The 16,247-nt window shown below is 45.0% G+C and overlaps 2 protein-coding genes across 17 annotated transcripts in view; one reads left to right on the top strand and one right to left on the bottom strand.

The window, feature by feature from the left end:
- Positions 1 to 7,183, top strand: part of PXK (PX domain containing serine/threonine kinase like) — a 93,741-nt gene extending 86,558 nt beyond the window's left edge. For 6 of the 16 annotated variants that reach the window (XM_024244408.3, XM_024244407.3, XM_024244406.3 and 3 more), the window contains one exon: positions 5,898 to 7,183. In XM_024244408.3, the coding sequence (XP_024100176.2) occupies positions 5,898 to 6,106 (209 nt within the window). In that variant the 3' untranslated portion in view covers positions 6,107 to 7,183. Of the gene's footprint in view, positions 1 to 1,536 lie in introns of all 16 variants that reach the window. The other 10 variants (XM_024244421.3, XM_024244420.3, XM_054551973.2 and 7 more) reach the window with 6 other exon arrangements.
- A 1,622-nt stretch (positions 7,184 to 8,805) lies between these two features.
- PDHB (pyruvate dehydrogenase E1 subunit beta) lies at positions 8,806 to 14,998 on the bottom strand. The gene is made up of 10 exons (NM_001131433.2): positions 14,941 to 14,998; positions 14,804 to 14,857; positions 13,055 to 13,162; positions 12,909 to 12,971; positions 12,771 to 12,806; positions 11,831 to 12,116; positions 11,300 to 11,410; positions 10,873 to 10,964; positions 9,648 to 9,789; positions 8,806 to 9,355 (listed from the first exon to the last, which is right to left on the bottom strand). Exons 1-10 carry the CDS (start codon positions 14,980 to 14,982, stop codon positions 9,210 to 9,212), a joined length of 1,080 nt encoding a protein of 359 aa, NP_001124905.1. The 5' UTR covers positions 14,983 to 14,998; the 3' UTR covers positions 8,806 to 9,209.
- Positions 14,999 to 16,247: the final 1,249 nt, after the last annotated feature.

The following is a 16,247-nucleotide window of genomic DNA, read 5'->3' as shown; positions in this document are numbered from 1 at the left end:
AATGAAGACCCAAAGGTACAGGGAAAATTGTCCATTTTTATGCTTAGGTTCAACAAAGTATGGACAGCTGTGTGGAAATATGATTGGAGGAAAAGGCTATGATCTAATGCTAATAGGCTGAGTGGGGAAACCCAGCAAGTCTGTCTGTCTAGATTGTTCTCAGCCTCTCTGAGCAGCATTCCTTCCTTCTGGGTATGGGCAGGACCCTCTCTGGAATGGGGGTCTTACAACCTATAGTCAGACAAGGTAGGTCAGATGATTTATTTTTTGAGATGGAATTTCACTCTTGTTGCCCAGGCTGGAGTGCAATGGCGCGATCTTGGCTCACTGCAGCCTCTGCCTCCTGGGTTCAAGTAATTCTCCTGCCTCAGCCTCCCAGGTAGCTGGGATTACAGGCGCCCACCACCATGCCCAGCTACTTTTTTGTATTTTTAGTAGACACAGGGTTTCGCCATGTTGGCCAGGCTGGTCTCGAACTTCTGGCCTCAGGTGATCCGCCCGCCTTGGCCTCCCAAAGTGCTGGGATTACAGGCGTGAGCCACCACGCCTAGCCAAGTGATTTCTTTATGGACAGTTTTTACACAGAAAGGTGGAGGGAGAGTAATATTTTTAGGTATGATTGCTGGCTTTGGGAAAAAGGGGTTCTGTTTCTATGACCCACCTTGGAGAAGGAGGAATTCAAGTTTCTCTGGCTAGCTTTGGGGGACAATGGTACTGAGAAGGCTGGAGGGCCTCTTTTCCGTTTCCCAGCCCCTTTCCAGAAGAAGGCTGTGGGGCAGAGTTGGTTCATTAGGAACTCTGAGATTTACCAAAGCATGATCCTTCACGTTTAGCTGGGGATCTAGTCAGTTTAAAAGAAGACAAGAAAAACATTTGCCTTGCTTTCCTTTTTAAAATGGCTTTAGGGCCTTAAGTAAGTCTCACTGCCCAATTCAGCCTCTAGGGAGGGACTCACAGGGCCTCACGGAGGGGCCCAGTGCTTCCGCCTTGAGGATGCCTGCCCAGGATCTCTGGCCTTAGGCCTGCTCACACTCCTTCTAACTTTAAAGAGACAAATCTATTGTAGACTCTAGAAGACTTGCTTGGAAAAAAGTTATGGGTTTTCATTTTTCTCCCCTCTTGATCAACCGTCCTTGTTTAATAATAGAACTAAGCACACTCCTCATATCCATTCTGCTCTTCAGAGGTAAAACCTTCATGGCTCTTCTGAAGTGAGCATCGTGCTTGTAAATAAATAAAAATAGTATCTAACTGGCTCAGAGGACAAAGAACGTGAAGAAAATGACTCATTAGGTGGCTCAAAAAGCGACTCATTGGTTATTCTATAAATACGTTTGCCATGTTTTAAAAGGCTCACAATCGTGTTTACAAACCAGTGCTGTGGTTAATTTGAGTATATCCTAGTTTTGAAGTGAGAATAATCAGCTTGTGATTCAGACTAGTATTTTACTGTCTGTTACTATTTGATTAAATGACACTAAAATCTGAATAATGACTTGTGTCCCCCCTTTCTCTCTCTCTCTTTGCTGTTTTCAGTAGAGCATGCACCATTTTGAACGTGAATTTTCGGTAAAGTAAACTATGCTGATTTCTCAACTTTAAAGATGCTCTGTTTCTGTGTGTGAAATAGGACCCAAAGTGTCTCGATTGCTGAAGTGATGAACAAGTGGGAAAGCAGATTTGAGACTATTTCCTTATCTGAATATTTAAATGAAATACAGCATCTTTAAAAAGCACCCAGTGACTTCATCTATATTCATTTCATTTTCATCATGACCTTCAAAATCTTCATTTTCACTCTGATTTCAGTTTTAAAATACAGCTCTAAAACCTGCAAATCAACTGCATGGCATTTTGGTATATTTTAATTTTGGAAACCATAACTCTCAAAGTCCTGTTGCTGCAAAAATGTTGGTTCCTAGTTACTCTGATGAAGAGGAAAGAGTGTTAGGCACTTGAGCTCTTGGTTACAGGGAGACAACTTACTGGCTTTTATAACTGACGGTAGGGAAAAACAGTTCTTTTGTAAGCATCCTTTATAATTCTCGAGCTCTGACAGGAGTACAGCCTCCTCACCTGCCTGAGGCCAAAGGAGAAGGTGGTTCTCCCGAGAGCTGGGGGCTTGCCTGCTTCGGTTCTCTCCCGAGGGTGGCTGGTAAGTCTGGTGTTACCCTAATGTGGTCTCATGGCCACTTGGCCTCCCCTCCTGTATGTGACCACAAAGGAGCTCGGAATTAGAGAGACCTGTAGATTACCCACTGCTGGCTGCTAACATGGGCCTAAGAGTCGGCGGGGAAGGGAGCCGGGAGCAGTGGCTCACGCCTGTATCTCAGCACTTTGAGAGGCTGAGGCGGGTGGATCACAAGGGTCAGGAGTTCAAGACCAGCCTGGCCAACATGGTGAAACCCCATCTGTACTAAAAATACAAAAATTAGCTGGGCATGGTGCCACGCGCCTGTAATCCCAGCTACTCGGGAGGCTGAGACAGAGAATCGCTTGAACCCGGGAGGCGGAGCTTGCAGTGAGCCGAGATCGCATCACTGCACTCCAGCCTGGGCGACAGAGCGAGACTCCATCTCAAAAAACAAACAAAAAAAGGAGGTGGGGGGCTACCCTCAGACATCCTGTCCACAAGGCTGTCGAGGGGGTTTCTGGCCTGGCATTCCTCCCTAGATCTGACCTACGCTCTTGCTGCAGCATTCTCTGCCCTCTGACAGGGCCTCTGCTGGACTGCCAGGTTCCCATGTGGCTTGGTGGAGAGGATTTTGGGGTGGGTGGAGTAAGTAGTTGGCTCTCAGGGATTTTGTCTAAGAGAAAGTGAGATGGGAGAAATCGGGACTGACCTGGTCGTAACTGAAGGTAAGCTGTTTGCAGCATCCCCCTTCCTGGGTGCGAATTCAGGTATCATCAGTCTAACATGGAATCGGTCTGCCCTCGTATGTGGCCTGGAGATAAGGGTATTGGGCAGGATAAGATAAGGGCAGGAGGGACTCATTCACATTTTAGGGGTGGAGAGAGCGCAGGCAGCAGGCAGTTGTTCCCAGGTTTGTCACAGGCCAAATGGTAACTTTCATTTGGCCCTTGTTGCCCCTGCCCCCTCTTCCCTCCATTGTTAGCCATGTGTTGTAGCTGAAGCCCCAATGGACCTTTCAGGAAGCTTGTGGACCATGGAAAGGGCCAAAAGGAAAAGCCAAAAACAATCAGTGGGGCAGAATGAGTGAGACCGAGTCCCAGGTCTGTGTTCCTGCCTCCTCCAGTTTCTACCTTCTGACCCCTAGACCTCCTCTCCCCTCCAGTGTTCCAAACTGGCAAGCTGGGTCTGGCCTTCCTTGCCCTGGTTGTACATAAGAGCCACCATGGTTGTTGCAGGCCCAGTGAGGAAAAGTGGACCTCCTGGGACATCAAGCCCCACCGGACTGCTCCAGCCTGCTGAGGCCACACCAGGGAGATCCTGCTGCCTGTCCTTTCGTTCCATCTGCTTTACTGGAGCCCTGGAGCCCTTTGGACAGTGTATTTATTGACACCACAGAAGTAAATCTGGCATCTATAGAAATCAATTGCGATTTTTGAAAGATTTATCTAAATATATCAATGTAGCATCTCTTTAATGTTAGTCATTTATTAGAAAGATCCTTTATCCTGATTTGCTTAAACCTTTCAATAAATTGCACATTTTCAAAGAGACTCATTTAAAGTGACAAGTTTCAGCCTTTACTTGGACAGTGGAAAATCCACGTACTGAACCCCACCCTCAACTCCCAAACTCTGCGGTGGTGCATTTGCACTTCTAATTTTGAGGGCCTGGTAATGAGGCCAAAACCAAGGGTTGGTTCTCTGTGAGGCCAAGCAGTTTTGTTCTGTGCCAAGATGGCAGCCCCTACCCCTGAGCCCAGCCCTGAGGTCCGTCTCCAGCCTCCCAGAATCCTTGCCTGGAGGGCTAGTCAGTCTCTAGATGGCCAGTGCCGGGCCTTTAGTAGAACTCCCAAGTACTGCTGCAGCCGAGAACTGCACAGTGATTCTCATGCCGGGGGTCAAAGCACAAACCTGGGAGGCAGAAACCCTGGAGCTCCTTCTGTTACACGATGTGGCCCTGAATATCAAGTCCAGATTCCACTGCCCTTTTCTGGCTATTGGGTGGGAGGGTGCTGGGGAAGGGCATTGGCACCTACTCACCCCCAAGTGGGCAGAGCTCACTCCTTCGGGCCCACTTGGTGTTGCAGTCAAGAAACTCAGTTCCAAAAGCCTTCAGCAGAGGTCTCCCCTCCTCCTGGTATTTCACTGGTTGCTCTCCAGAAGTCCTCTTCAGAGGAGTGCTTATCACACACGCTTATTCTCCGTTTTCCCACTTCAACAGTTACTTCAAGTTTAAAGTCCTTTTTATCTCTGTAACCCTGTGACAGAAAGCCAGGAACATTTTCCCACAATCCACCTTAGCATAAAACATAACAGAATTTCATTCATCAGTTGTTACTGTGTAGAACCAATGAACATGTTGGTCATTTGTCTGTATTTAGTCTTTATTTGTATTGCTATATTTGAGCATTCCAAGATTGCAGAGCATGAGCGTGTGTATTTGTGTGATCCTTTAATTTCAGCTGCCTTAGGTTTGAGTAAAAGATGTAAAGAAAGGTAAGTGATTTTCTATTGTAAGACTTTAACCAATACCTGTCACACTTGGTGAAAAGGATGTACTTACTTGAGTATTGTATTGGTGATTCTGAGCCAATCATCCATACAAACTTAAGTAGGGTAGCTTTACCTGTTACCTGTTATCACAACTCAGTAGCAGTGTAGGGGAAACCACCTGGCAGAATGTCTCCCTGGAGTAGCCCTGGGAGGGACAGAGACAGCATCTGACAGGCAGTCTCAGAGAGCTGCAAGGTCACAGGAGACAAGGCAACTAACTGTGACACAGGAACATTCTTTAAGGCAAGGCTTTTTCTGAACTCGGTGTTTATTCTGTCCTGAGAGAACCATTCATTGATTCCAAAATATAAAATTCGAGTTGCAAATGTCCATGTGCCTGGAAGCTGAGGGAAGTTTTAGACACCTGCTCAGTTTCCCTCTCCTTGCCCACTGTGGTACAGCACAACATTCTAGTTTCTCCTGATGCTTCGTCAAAGACACATTTAGTGCAGTTCTGTCCTGTTCCTTGGTTGGGCCACAATGGAGAGAATAGTACTTGAGAAGGATTTCTCTGTAAGAATACCATGGCAGAGAGACCCCTCTGCCCCCTGCTTTGCATTGCTAACAGTTATTAGCATTTTATATTTCTTTAATGCAACCTAATAGGAAATTATTATTCGAGACAGACTCCTCTGGGAAATGCATAACCCAGGAGGCACTGATTCCTTGCAGAGAATCCTGAGTGGTTTGTCATTTTACATAAAATCACATCTTTCAAATATTGTGTGTGTTGGAGCAGTGAAAGAACTGTTCACCCCTTATGAATAATTGACATTCAGGAAGCCCAACTCCATCATGCAGATGTCTATCTTTAATTGCTAGCTCAGAAGCAGACAGAGCTTCCTGGGACCTGGCTAAAGTAACTGATAGATGGAACTCTTCTTTGGGGACTATTACTAATATTTGCAAATGGGGTCAGAGCCTCATCTATGCAGAGAATGTCACCATATGTGGCTTCATGTAATCTGCAATTATTTGTTCCAACAGCCTTTAACATGACTATTATTTGAGAAACATGGCAACTTTTAATTCCCCTTTGATACTTCTAGCTTTGTTTAGTATTTTAAGAACTCATACAGTACTAGGTATGTTGGTCCTTCTGAGGAAAACATGTGGACTCTCACCAGTCCCCTGTGCTCAGGACTGAGCAGTAGCGTGTGTGCAGGGCAGCTGCGGAGGTGAATACTGATTGTCCCCCTTTTCCTCCACAGGGATATCTGCATTACCTCCACCTCCTCCACCTCCACCACCACCAGCAGCTCCCTTGCCTCCTGTGAGCACCGAGGCACCTGCCCAGCTCTCGTCTCAGGCTGTGAATGGCATGAGCCGAGGGGCCTTGCTCAGCTCCATCCAGAATTTCCAAAAAGGAACTTTGAGGAAAGCCAAAACCTGTGATCACAGTGCTCCGAAGATCGGCTGAAGCTTCCTGTTTACACTTGGAGGGAAAAATTCTTTTTTATTCCTACTCACCCCTACCCCCCAAACTACCCTCCTTCCTGGGAAAGTAATTGCTGAGCCAGTACAGCCACAAACAGTACTATTTTGCAGATGCTCATGTAAGAAGCTTTTCAAGAGGGAAATAATTCTTTAAGCAGAATAAAGTTAGGCTGGCATTGCTCCCTTAAGATTTTGCTCCTTTATTAACCCTGCAAAGGAGTCTTGTTTATCCTCTAATGGGCATGCTTTTGGGGCAGCAGCATATTGAAATATTTTCACCAACTAAAGGAAATAGACAGAAAAACAATGACAATATTCAGTCACAGCAGTAAATGGCCTTTGTGTTGCAATCCCTTCTACCCCATCAGACAGCTCCTAGAAACATTCCTCTTACAGTTCATTTCTCTAAAGCATTTTCTGATTCTTAGATAACTCCAATTTTTGCTACCTTTATCTTAGACATTAACACTATAGCCCAAAGCATAGTTACTTTGCTGAATCAGAAAGCAACTGAGTTCTTCGTTTTCCCCTCAAATAGAATGGGGAACGTTCACACCATTCTCTTAAGTTCTAACAGGAATACCATTGTGGTTATAGAACTCAGGGCTGCTAAAGCAACTACTCTGGACCTATAGTTCTTTTTAGTTAGAGTGTATTGAAACAGACAAAAATATCAACATCAGAAAAAGCTCTTGCCAATTAGAGGATCTTCTTAATCCTCAGCAATTAAGTTTGGGGTTTGAGGGGGGCAGGTCATTGTTACAACAGAAGTAAATTTGGCATCTATAGAAATCAATTATGATTTTTGAAAGATTTATCTAAATGTATCAATATAGCATCTCTTTAATGTTAGTCATTTATTAGAAAGAAAGATCCTTTATCCTGATTTGCTTAAACCTTTCAATAAATTGCACTTTAAAGGATTATAAATAATCCATTTAAAAATTCAAGTACACACATCAGTGTTGGTTACTATGCAGAGAGAATGTCATTGTGTATAGTTTCATGTAATCTGTAATAAATGTCAGCTGTATTTTTTATTAAAATCATGTCAAGAAAACGTGTTGTCTGTAGCTTGACGAGATATTTCAAATGAGAACTTGTTGTAGCATCTGTTGTTAACAAAGAATAGATTCACACAGTCTAAGGTTTCCTTCCTCTACCTATCCTGTCTCTATTCTTTTGTGTACCTATCCTGTCTCTTCTTTTGTGTCTCACTTTTCCTCTAAGAACTAAAATCCTGTCTTGCTACTTAAATTAGGTACCACCTATATGCTTCTCTAACTAATTTAAACCCATCTTTTCCATCTCAGCTTCTGAAGAGGGCAGTATTTGACAGAGTATCTGATCTTTGGAAATGGGAAAAACACCTGATATAAACTTTGCCATAACTTTAAAGAGAATGCTATTAGAATTAGGCATTTGGAGAGTCTGTGGAGAAGTTCCTGTTTTAAGTGTGATGCAACCTAGGTGATTACCTGATGGAGGCTTGTGAGGCCTGAGTCCTTCTGAAGTCAGTTTTGCCGACTATTTTGGATAGTTCAGATATATGAATACAAACAGGTAATGGTCTTGTACAGTATCAGCTTATTTTCCACATGGCACTAATTTCTTTTATCGTTATTTTTAAGACAGGGTTTCGCTCTTTCACTCAGGCTGGAGTGCAGTGACCCCATCACAGCTCACTGTAGCCTTGACCTCCCAGGGCTCAAGCGATTCTCCTGTAGGTACACCACCAGATACCTGTTTTTTTTTTTTGTAGGCAGGGTTTTTGCAACGTTGCCCCAGGCTGGTCTCAAACTCCTGGGCTCAAGCATTCCCTGCCTCAGCCTCCCAAAGTGCTAGGATTATAGGCATGAGCTACTGTGGCCTGGCAGCACTAATTTCTTAATAGAATTTCAAGTTTTCTACCTACATGGACTTTTTTTTTCTATCTTTGTAGAGATGGGGTTTTGCCATGTTCCCCAGGCTGGTCCTGAACTCCTACACTCAAGGGATCCACCCACCTCGGCCTCCCAAAGTGCTAGGATTACACGTTTGAGCCACTACACCCAGCCAATTCTTTTTTTTTTTTTTTTTTTTTTTTTGTGAGACGGAGTCTTGCTCTGTTGCCCAGGCTGGAGTGCAGTGGCGCCATCTCGGCTCACTGCAACCTCCGCCTCCTGGGTTCAAGCAATTATCCTGCCTCAGCCTCCCGAGCACCTGGGTCTACAGGCACATGCCACCATGCCCGGCTTTAGTAAAGACAGGGTTTCAGCATGTTAGCCAGGATGGTCTCGATCTCCTGACCTCGTGTTCTGCCCGCCTTGGCCTCCCAAAGTACTGGGATTACAGGCATGAGCTACCACGCCCAGCCCAGCCAATTCTTTCAATATAAAAATAAAATAGTCATGGCCAGGTGTGGTAGCTCATGCCTGTAATCCCAGCAGTTTGGAAGGCTGAGGCGGGTGGATCACCTGAGGTCAGGAGTTCACGACCAGCCTGGCCAACATAGTGAAACCCCACCTCTACTAAAAACACCAAAATTAGCCGGATGTGGTGACTAATTTCCTACTCCTGAGGCTGAGGCAGGAGAATCACTTGAACCTGGGAGGTGGAGGCTGCAGTGAGCCGGGATTGTGCCATAGCACTCCAGCTTGGGGAACAGAGCCAAACCTTGTCTCAAAAAAAAAAAAAAAAAAGTCATGTTAGAAATTCCTTTATTCCTTATCAAAACAAACTAACAGTAAATGTATATTATATGCTTTAATTTTATACATATAAGTTATCTTGTTTGGATATATCTTTCATCAGGACTCTGCCACATCCATACTTTGTCCTTGTGGTGAGAGAGGGTAAAATGTTATATAATTTGTTATTCAAAGAACATGGCAACTGTAACAGACAAAAGGAAGCATGGCGTCTAGGGCAGGCGAGTGGAGAGTTTTCCATACACAGACACATTTAAACTTCCCTGTACAAAAATACCTGCTGTTGCTTTAGAAATTGTTTTCCTTTATGAGTAGTCAGGTCTTGCAGTACAAATCCAGGTGCAGTGCCAGCAAGTATTTCAAATAAATTTCAACGACTTGATATTCAAGTCCAAACTAAATATTTAATGTTTTCTTTATTGCAAATATGATGTCTTTAACCTGAGGTATAGAGTTGTCTTCTAGAATCTTTGCATAAGGCATAGGGACGTCAGCACCAGTGACACGAACAGCAGGAGCATCCAGGAAATTGAACGCAGGACCTAGGAGAAGGAAGGCTCAACTGAGAGACAGCAAATGCCAGCTGGGCACTACCACCTTGGCACAGAGGTGTGGCTGACCAGGAAAAGAAAATGTAAGGAATGCTAATTATGGGGAACCGCTTTCTGGATTTGCTTTTAAAATATCTGCCTAAAGAGAAATGCCAAACTTATAAGTTTAAAGTTGAAGTCGTTTGGCCACTCCTAGCTTTCAATCTCTTTATCCTGTACGTATTCAGGTACATGATGTTTACTATAGCTTGACTGTATTCTAGAACCAGTTTCTTTGAAATACCTTCCATGATCCTGGCACAGATTTCAGCTCCTACTCCAAACTGTGGCCAGCCTCCTTCCACGGTTACAAGATGATTTGTCTTCATGACACTGGCTTCTATGGTTTCCATGTCCATTGGTCTAATGGTACGCATATTTATCACCTAAACAGGTAATATAATCAAGTTTACAGAGCTACTGCAGCACAAATAGAGCCTTATCCCCATAATACCATTTCCTTTTTTGTTTCCTGTTAATCTTTGTATCTAGGAAAATCTAATCTGCCTATGAATAGGTACATGAATGTACAAACTGTAAAAGTTTTAATTAAAACAAAGATCTGTATGCCTACCACAAGCAGCTCTGTGCAGTTATAAGATTCATTTATCTTCTTTCACTTTTTTATTTCTTTTGAGACGGAGTTTTGCTCTTGTTGTCCAGGCTGGAGTGCAATGGCGTGATCTCGGCTCACTGCCACCCCCGCCTTCCCAGTTCAAGCCATTTTCCTGCCTCAGCCTCTGGAGTAGCTGAGATTACAGGCACAGACCACCACGCCTGGCTAATTTTTGTATTTTTAGTAGAGATGGGGTTTCACCATGTTGGCCAGGCTGGTCTCGAACTCCTGACCTCAGGAGATCCACCATGCCCAGCCAATCCTCCTTCACTTTAAATTCCCTCATCAAAATAAGTAACAGTTAACAGCTGAGTGCCTATCATGTACCAAGCACTATACTAAGTGTAATTCTCACAACTGCCCTATGACGGGACAGTATTTATATTATCCCCATTTTATAACTGATGAAACAGATTTAGAGTATATAACTTGCCCAAGTGTAACTAGCACATGGTAGGTTTCTAAAAGATCCAGAACCTCAGAAGGGTGAGGTGGGAGCATCACTTGGGCCCAGGAGTTCAAGGTTACAGTGAGCCATGATCCAGCCACTGCACTTCAGCCTGGGCAACAGAACAAAACCCTGTTTTTTCCTCCCTCCGGGGGGTATCACTGAGAACCAGAAGAGGTTCAGAGAGCCCCTGCTGCCTCTCAAAAAAGATCCAGAACCTAAGTGACCTGAGTGGTAAAAAGCTAAGTATGTGAACTGCAGGCAGGTTCCCAGCTTTAAGCAGAGACAGAAATCAGTGATAAAGCAAGGTTTTACATCTAATTAACCTGTTAACAGAACTCTTCTGGGTCTTAAATCTAAAAGGAGCCCTTCTAATTCTTCAAGAACAAGTAAATGTCCACTCACCTCACATTCAACTCCCTCTTTAGATAGCACTGCTGCAGCTTCTAAGCAGTGGCCCACAGGTCTTGAATGGGAAACCACAGTTATATGTGTTCCTGAAAACAGAGTGGTCACAGATCAAAGATCAGGTTGAAACTGAAGATGCTACACCACTGTGCAGCCAGCTGTGGCTCTTGTTCATTCATAAAGTCTTCAACTCAACTTCATTCCAGTGAGCTGAGGAATGTGGCAGCCTTCCTAGAAATGAAACACAAACCTACCAGACTGAGATCTAGAAAAGCACAACTGAATGAGAAATTGGGGCATCACACGTTCTTGAGCTCATCCTATAATTTTTCAGTCAAAGTAAATGACAGTAACTTCTAGATTAAATTTTACCAAAATAGAGGGCTGGATTAAAAATACTGTTTATATATCTTAGTTTTCTTACCTTGCCTTTCTATTTTGGCTTTTCCAATAGGAATCAGAAAATCTTTTGACTGAGCTTCCGGAGGAAATTCAAAAGGAACCCCATACATCAATTCATTCTCTAACACCACCACTGAAAAACATAAATATTTAAACAAAAGTAATTAATCACATCCAGAATGACTAAAACTGTATAGAAAGCAATATCATTCATCTTGTGAGAAGTTTCATTGTGCTGATTAGCCTTATCTCTACCATGACCGGCAGCCTTGAGAGCAGTTTAGGGACTTAAATTTGTAGTTTGGTCAATATAATTTTATCTATCAAACCAGTATTGTGGGTGTGCAGCAAATGTCCCACTTACCTAGCTGGCCCCCTTATAGTCGGAAATAGGAAAAGCAAGCACATTCTTTACTGTCTTTACTATATAAAGTATTAACATTTTATACGATATATCTAAACCTAACTAAAAGACTTTAATGGTTTCCTCTGTGCAAATATATCATTTTAGTTTTTCAATCTTCAAAACAAACCAAAGGGTCCCTGTGCTGACCTGGATTGTTATCCCGAATGGCTGATTTAATAAGTCCTTTAGCATCCTCTGAATTCCAGGGACTGACCACCTTTAAGCCTGGGCAGTGCCCATACCAGGCAGCAAAGCACTGTGAGTGCTGGGCAGCTACACCTGCTGAGGCACCATTGGGCCCCCTGAAGACTATAGGCACAGGCTGAAGGCCACCAGACATGTAGTAGGTCTTGGCAGCTGAGTTTATAACCTGGTCAATGGCTTGCATGGAGAAATTGAAGGTCATAAATTCACAAATGGGCCGCAACCCAGCCTGTAAAATAAAAAACGTGGATGTTAAAAAGACTAGAAACAGCAACAAATAGTAGCAAACAATCACTCCAAGTCTTCCAACATTCAAATAATGTTTTTATTTTTTATTTTTATTTTTTATGGACAGGGTCTCACTGTCACCCAGGCTGGAGTGCAGTGGCGCACATCATAGCTCACTGCAGCCTCTAACTCCTAGGCTCAAGTAATCCTTCCTCAGCATCCCGAGTAGCTGGGACTGCAGGCCAGCACCACCACATCTACCTACTTGGTATTTTTTTGTTTTTTTCCCAAATGATGTTTTTAAAAGGTGATGTTAAATCTCTTTGGGGATGGGCACAGTGGCTCATGCCTGTAATCCCAGCACTTTGGGAGGCCGAGGCAGGCAGATCACTTAAGGCCAGGAGTTCGAAACCAGCCTGGCCAACATGGTAAAACCCCATCTCCACTAAAAACACAAAAATTAGCTGGGCACGGTGGCGCAACCTGTAATCCCAGCCACTATGGAGGCTGAGGCAGGAGAATCGCTTGAACCTGGAAGCTGAGATGGTGCCAGTGCACTCCAGGCTGGGCAACAGAATGAGACTCTATCTCAAAATAAAAAAAAAAAAACAACAAGAAATGTCTTTGGATAAGTTTCATAAAGAGTATTACATACCATAGCTGCACCTACAGCAATTCCAGCAAAGCCCATCTATAAAGTAAAATATAAACATAAGTGAAAATCCATAAAAATGAGGATGATGGACACTAACAGACATGCCCTCCAGGGTCTGCTTCCCACTGGAAGGCTTACCTCTGATATGGGAGTGTCAATAATCCTCTTGTCTCCATATTTCTTCCACAGCCCTCGACTAACCTACAATTAAGAGTTGATCCCTTAAGTGTATCTGGGGGTAACAGTGATCTCAATTTTGTATAACTCTCACATATTTTAGTTACCTTGTATGCCCCATCGTACTGGGCAACTTCTTCTCCAAGCAGAAATACCTTCTCATCTCTTTCCAGCTCCTCATCCATACCCTGATTTATAGCATCACGAACTGTCACCTGTCACAGGTATGCAAAAACAGTCAATAAAGAATTGTTTGGGATTCAACTAAGATTTTCTTCCTTTATATTTACCTAGGCTGCCCACAGCATACAATATAAAAACACTAGAACAAGCTTCTCTCTAAAAACTCAAAAGAATTGTAAAAGTAACATTTCTATTACACATAGTTGGTCTTTGACTGTATATGTTAATGTACTGAGTGCTCACTAGGTGCCAAACACTGCCAAATACTTTGCATCCAGAATGTAGGAGTTGCTATTTTAATATAATGGTAAAATCTAGTTAAAAAAAGGAAGGAGAGAATTAACATACAATCCATCAATTCCACTTCTATGTATATGCCCCAAATAATTGAAAGCAAGGATTCAAGCATATACTTGCACATCAATGTTCACAGCAGCATTATTCACAATAGACAAAACAAGGCCAGGCACAGTGGCTCACACCTGTAATTCCAGCACTCTGGGAGGCCAAGGCAGGTGGATCACTTGAGGTCAGGGGTTCGAGACCACCCTAGCCAATATGGTGAAACTCATTCTCTACTAAAAATACAAAAATTAGCCGGGTGTGGTGGCGGGTGCCTGTAATCCCAGCTACTCAGGAGGCTGAGGCAGAATTGCTTGAACCCAGGAGGCAGAGGTTGCAGTGAGCTGAGATAGTGCCATTGCACTCTAGCCTGGGCAGCAAGAGCAAAACTCCGTCTCAAAAAAAAAAAGAAAATGTCGGGCTGGGCGAGGTGGCTCATGCCTATAATCCTAGCACTTTGGGAGGCCAAGGCAGGCAGATCACTTGAGGCCAGAAGTTCAAGACCAGCCTGGGCAATATGGTGAGACCCTGTCTCTACTAAAAATACAAAAATTAGCCCAGTGTGGTGGCACCCGCCTGTAATCACAGCTACTCAGGAGTGTGAGGCGCGAGAATCCCTTGAGCCCAGGAGGTGGAGGTTGCAGTAAGCTGAGATCGCGCCACTGCACTCCAACCTGAGTGACAGAGGGAGACTATCTAAAAAAAAATACATATATATATTATTTAGCCTTAGGAAGGAATCAAACTCTGACGCATGCTACAACGTGGATGAACCTTGAGGACATTACGCTGAGATAAGCCAGACACAAAAGGACAAATGATGCCACTTATATGAAGTTCTAGAATAGGCAACCTCATAGAGACAGAAAAGTACAACAGGGGTTACCAGGGGTTTGGGGAAGGGAAATGAGGAGTTCCCGAGTAATGGACAGTTTCTGTTTGGGATGATTTAAAAGTTCTGGAAATGGATGGTGGTTAATGGTTGTACAACACGGTGAATGTACTTAATGTCACTGAATTATACACTTCTAGAAAGTACGTTTTAAGTTAGGTCTATTTTGCTGCAATTTAAAGAAAAAAACATGGAGTGAGGGAGGAAATGCCTAGTCTTAGTTTTCCCCCATTGCCCAGCCAGCTGTGAGGTGGTGACTCGCCGGTGTGATAAGCGCCAGGCGGCGACAGAGGCAGCAGGAGCTTCACGGAGGATGCTGGCTCCGCAAACCCAAGGCCCACGACGCCGGACGGCCACAGCGCAGGCGCGACTCCGGCCTCCTTCCCGAGAGAAGTGGGACCCTCCCCGCCCTCGTCCGACGAGCGCCCGCGCCTGTTACCTGCAGCGCAGCCGGCGCGGTCCAGTGAAAGCGCCTCTTCAGCAGCCTGGAGACCTGGCAGGGAGAGAGGAAGATGACGACGGGACGCAGGGTGGGCAGGGGTCGCGTGGGAATACAGGCCGCGCGCTGCTGCCTACCTCCCGAAGGGGTCTCCGCACCAAGCCAGACACCGCCGCCATCTTGATCGTGTCCTCTATCCGCTGCCAAATGACAACACAGAGGGGCGGGCAGACTTGAGGAGGCCCCGCCTCCACCGGCGCGGGCCAATGGGAAGGTGCGGCGCCTGCGTGACCCGCCCACCCGCCCACCGGGTGAGGGGCCGCGGGGCCTGGCCGAGGTGGCGTGTGGGTGGCCGTTCCCCTCTGCCTGGAGCCGCGTCAAATCAACTTTATTGACAGTAGGCGGTGACCCACACGCGGGGTACACGCTGGGCACACGTGCCTGGTCGGTGTTACTTGAAGCATGGGGACTAGATCCCCTCTGCCTGGAGCCGCGTCAAATCAACTTTATTGACAGTAGGCGGTGACCGACAGGCGGGGTACACGCTGGGCACACGTGCCTGGTCGGTGTTACTTGAAGCATGGGGACTAGAAGTCAGACACTGAGGAGCATGATCTCTGGAAGCTGGAGAGACCTTAATGAAGGGGGTGGGTCGCCCCTTCACAGCTGTGGGTGTTTCTCGTTGAGTGGAACGAGAGACTTGGAACAGGAAAAGACACAAAGTGAAGAGAAAGAAATAAGGGGACCCAGGGGACCAGCGTTCAGCAGATGGAGGATCCCCCTGGCTTCTGAGTTCCCTTAGTATTTATTGATTACTTATCGGTGTTCTTCAGAGAGGGGGATGTGTCATGGTCACAAGACAGTAGTGGGGAGAGGGTTAGCAGACAAACACGTGAACAAAGGCCTTTGCATGATAGACAAGGTAAAGAATCAAGTGCTGTGCTTTAGATATGCATAGACATAAACATTTCAATGCTTTGTTAAGCAGTATTGCCGCCCACATGTCTCACCTCCAGCGCTAAGGCAGTTTTTCCCTATCTCAGTAGATGGAACGTACAATCGGGTTTTATACCGAGACATTCCATTGCCCAGGGACAGGCAGGAGACAGATGCCTTTGTCTTGTCTCAACTGCAAGAGGTATGCCTTCCTCTTATACTAATCCTCCTCAGCACAGACCCTTTACGGGTGTCGGGCTGGGGGACGGTCAGATCTTTCCCTTCCCACGAGGCCATATTTCAGACTATCACATGGGGAGAAACCTTGGACAACACCTGGCTTTCCTAGGCAGAGGTCCCTGCGGCCTTCCGCAGTTTTTGTGTCCCTGGGTACTTGAGATTAGGGAGTGGTGATGACTCTTAAGGAGCATGCTGCCTTCAAGCATTTGTTTAACAAAGCACATCTTGCACAACCGTTAATCCATTTAACCTTGAGTTTTATGCACAT

This window comes from Pongo abelii, chromosome 2 (genome assembly GCF_028885655.2).
Source record: "Pongo abelii isolate AG06213 chromosome 2, NHGRI_mPonAbe1-v2.0_pri, whole genome shotgun sequence".
Lineage (NCBI taxonomy): Eukaryota > Metazoa > Chordata > Mammalia > Primates > Hominidae > Pongo > Pongo abelii.
This window is presented reverse-complemented; position numbering and strand designations above follow the sequence as displayed.

Coding starts and splice junctions, on each gene's coding strand:
- PDHB (NM_001131433.2), bottom strand. CDS start 14,982: ATGGCGGCGGTGTCTGGCTTGGTGCGGAGACCCCTTCGGGAG. Junction 12,972..13,054: donor AGTACGATGGGGCATACAAG/GTAACTAAAATA, acceptor TCTTAATTGTAG/GTTAGTCGAGGGCTGTGGAA. Junction 9,790..10,872: donor AAGAGGGAGTTGAATGTGAG/GTGAGTGGACAT, acceptor TTACCTGTTTAG/GTGATAAATATGCGTACCAT.